The sequence below is a fragment of the Andrographis paniculata genome, unplaced genomic scaffold, assembly GCF_009805555.1.
Source record: "Andrographis paniculata isolate CXL003 unplaced genomic scaffold, ASM980555v1 Contig87END, whole genome shotgun sequence".
Taxonomy (NCBI): Eukaryota; Viridiplantae; Streptophyta; class Magnoliopsida; order Lamiales; family Acanthaceae; genus Andrographis; species Andrographis paniculata.
Window position 1 is genome coordinate 289591 of NW_026137625.1, and position 2512 is coordinate 292102.

The following is a 2512-nucleotide window of genomic DNA, read 5'->3' on the forward strand; positions in this document are numbered from 1 at the left end:
TTCGACAACTTGTAGCAAATAGAACAATTGCAGTAACGTTTTGTGGAACCAACAAGCAAAGAAGATATCTCCATTAAATCACTTCCTCAAGCCAAACATGATTATTTTAGGATGCGTACGGGAGACACAAGCTTTGAAGCAAGGGGGAGTGCTAATTAGATGCTTCAAATTATTATCTAATATTGTAATTAAATAAATAATATGTGCATATATTTTTAAGAATTGTATTAATTTATAGGGTAAATTGTTTTTTTAGTCTCGTAACTGGACCCCTTTATCATTTTAGTCTCGTAAGTGGAGCTTGTCGCAAACTAGTCCCATAAGTGAAAAAAATTTCGCTATTTTAGTCCTCCGGCGCCGGAGACGCCCGCGTGGCTCGCCGGAGGTGACGTGTCCGCCAGGTGTCCCGCCAGGTCAGCGACACCTGCGGACATGTGGATTTATTTATTTTTTTCATTTTTTTTAAATTTGTTTTTAATTGGACCAAATAAAAAAAATAAAAATAAATACAAATAAAATTAAAAATAAATTAAAAATAAGTTTAAAAAAAATTAAAAATGAAAAAAAAAAAAAAAAAAAATCCACGTGTCCGCCAGGTCAGCGACACCTGGCGGACACGTCACCTCCGGCGAGCCACGCGGGCATCTCCGGCGCCGGAGGATTAAAACATGCGAAATTTTTTCACTTATGGGACTAGTTTGCGGCAGGCTCCATTTACGGGACTAACATGATAAGGGGTCCAGTTACGAGACAAAAAAAAAAAAAAAACAGTTTACCCTAATTTATATTTAGGATGTGCAATTGTTAGTTTAAATTTGAAATTTTAATATTTAATAATTAGTATCAGATTTATTATATTATAATTAACAACGGAAATAAAATTTTACTTTGTTTTTATTCGTATTTTTTCTCTACGTATTTTCTCTTCCTGTTGTGCTTTAACATTTATTTTACATAATATTTGCTATCTAGATTTTTGAAGATTTTTTATTGGTGCTTTCTGAAGTCTTAATAGATATTGTTCAAAAAACTAAACATTGTACTCATTCTCATAAATCAGCACAAGACCCTATTACTTATATAGAAATTTAGTGCTAGATATAAATTTTGAAGTAACTAAAAACAAATAAAAAAATGAAAACACCCCACAATTTCTGTAACTTATTTTATTGGAAATAAATTGAACCTGAGATAGAAGCATCAGCCTAACTCAAATTGAAGCCAAATTAAAATGCATGCATGCATGCAACATTACCCTAACTTAAACAAACTAAAATTACAATCATAAAACCAAATCAAAATAAAAAGCACTCTAAGGCATAATGCCGCCGACGCCACCCACGCCGCCAACTCCGCCGCCGACGCCGACACCGCCAACTTTACCAAGCCCGACACCACCAACGCCGCCAAGCCCACTGGCGCCACCAAGTCCTCCTATGCCGCCAAGCACCGGAATGACGCCGCCCCAGCCGCCGATGCCGCCCCAGCTGCCTACGCCGCCGTACGTGATGAAATTCTTCTGATCTCCGACCGGCGCCGCCGCCGCCGCCGCCGAAACAGCCGCCGTGGCTTGAGCCGCTGGGGACAATGCTGATGCATCATGATGATCATCTTTAGGGTTAGAATGGACGGCTGGGATTGTTCTTGCGGATGCATGAAGAATTGCAATTAGGGCAAGGACGATGAAGAGATGGATTTTTGCCATTTTTGGTAAATTACAAATACAGAAGTTTAGCAAACCCTAAAAATATGTGAAAGGGAATGTCTTCTTGTTTGTTTGAGGGTTTTTAAAAGCATATGGCTATTTATAGGCAAATGTGCAATTTTGAGGTTGCAAGAAAGTGGGGGTGGAGTAGGGTTGGGTTACCGGGGGTAGAGGTAGTAAATATGTGCATTTAATTTTTAGGGTTAGAAACCTCGAGAACTGTAATTTTATTTTTATTTTCTTTTATTTTTGGTGACTGCGGAAGAGGCAGAGTTAGGTGAGTGAAAAGGAGAGATCATTAATTAATTGCAATTATATGTGAAGATGGGAAGAAAAAAATGTCAACTCCTATTTAATTTATTATTATTATTATTATTATTGGAAAAAATTAATTTTTGAATTAATATAATCAAAATTTATCAATTTTGATCCAATATTAAAACTCATAAATTTTGGTCTATTATAAACATTTTCATTCAATTTTGATATCACCGTTAAAAAATTTAACGAAAATTGCTACGTGGACGTAACGGGGTTGACGTAGCACCTAACTTAGAAACAACACGATCATGTACAATTATACACGGTCATGTTGTCATACGGCCGTGTACTTTTATGTTTTGGTCTAAATTTTATTTTTTTATATTATTTTTTAAAAAAATATTTTGAATTTAGAGTAGTTGATATATTAAAATGAAAAAAAAAAAAATCAATAGTAATCATAATATAACTAAAATGTATCAATTTTAGTTTAAAATATATAACTTTATGGAGTATATGTTTTATTTTGCCTAAAATTCTACTATT

General features: G+C 35.0%; 1 protein-coding gene across 1 annotated transcript; it reads right to left on the bottom strand.

The window, feature by feature from the left end:
* Positions 1-1151: 1151 nt before the first annotated feature.
* Positions 1152-1793, bottom strand: LOC127242674 (uncharacterized). Its single transcript, XM_051262313.1, has one exon. The coding sequence runs from the start codon at positions 1703-1705 to the stop codon at positions 1313-1315; it is 393 nt and encodes a 130-aa protein (XP_051118270.1). The 5' UTR covers positions 1706-1793; the 3' UTR covers positions 1152-1312.
* Positions 1794-2512: the final 719 nt, after the last annotated feature.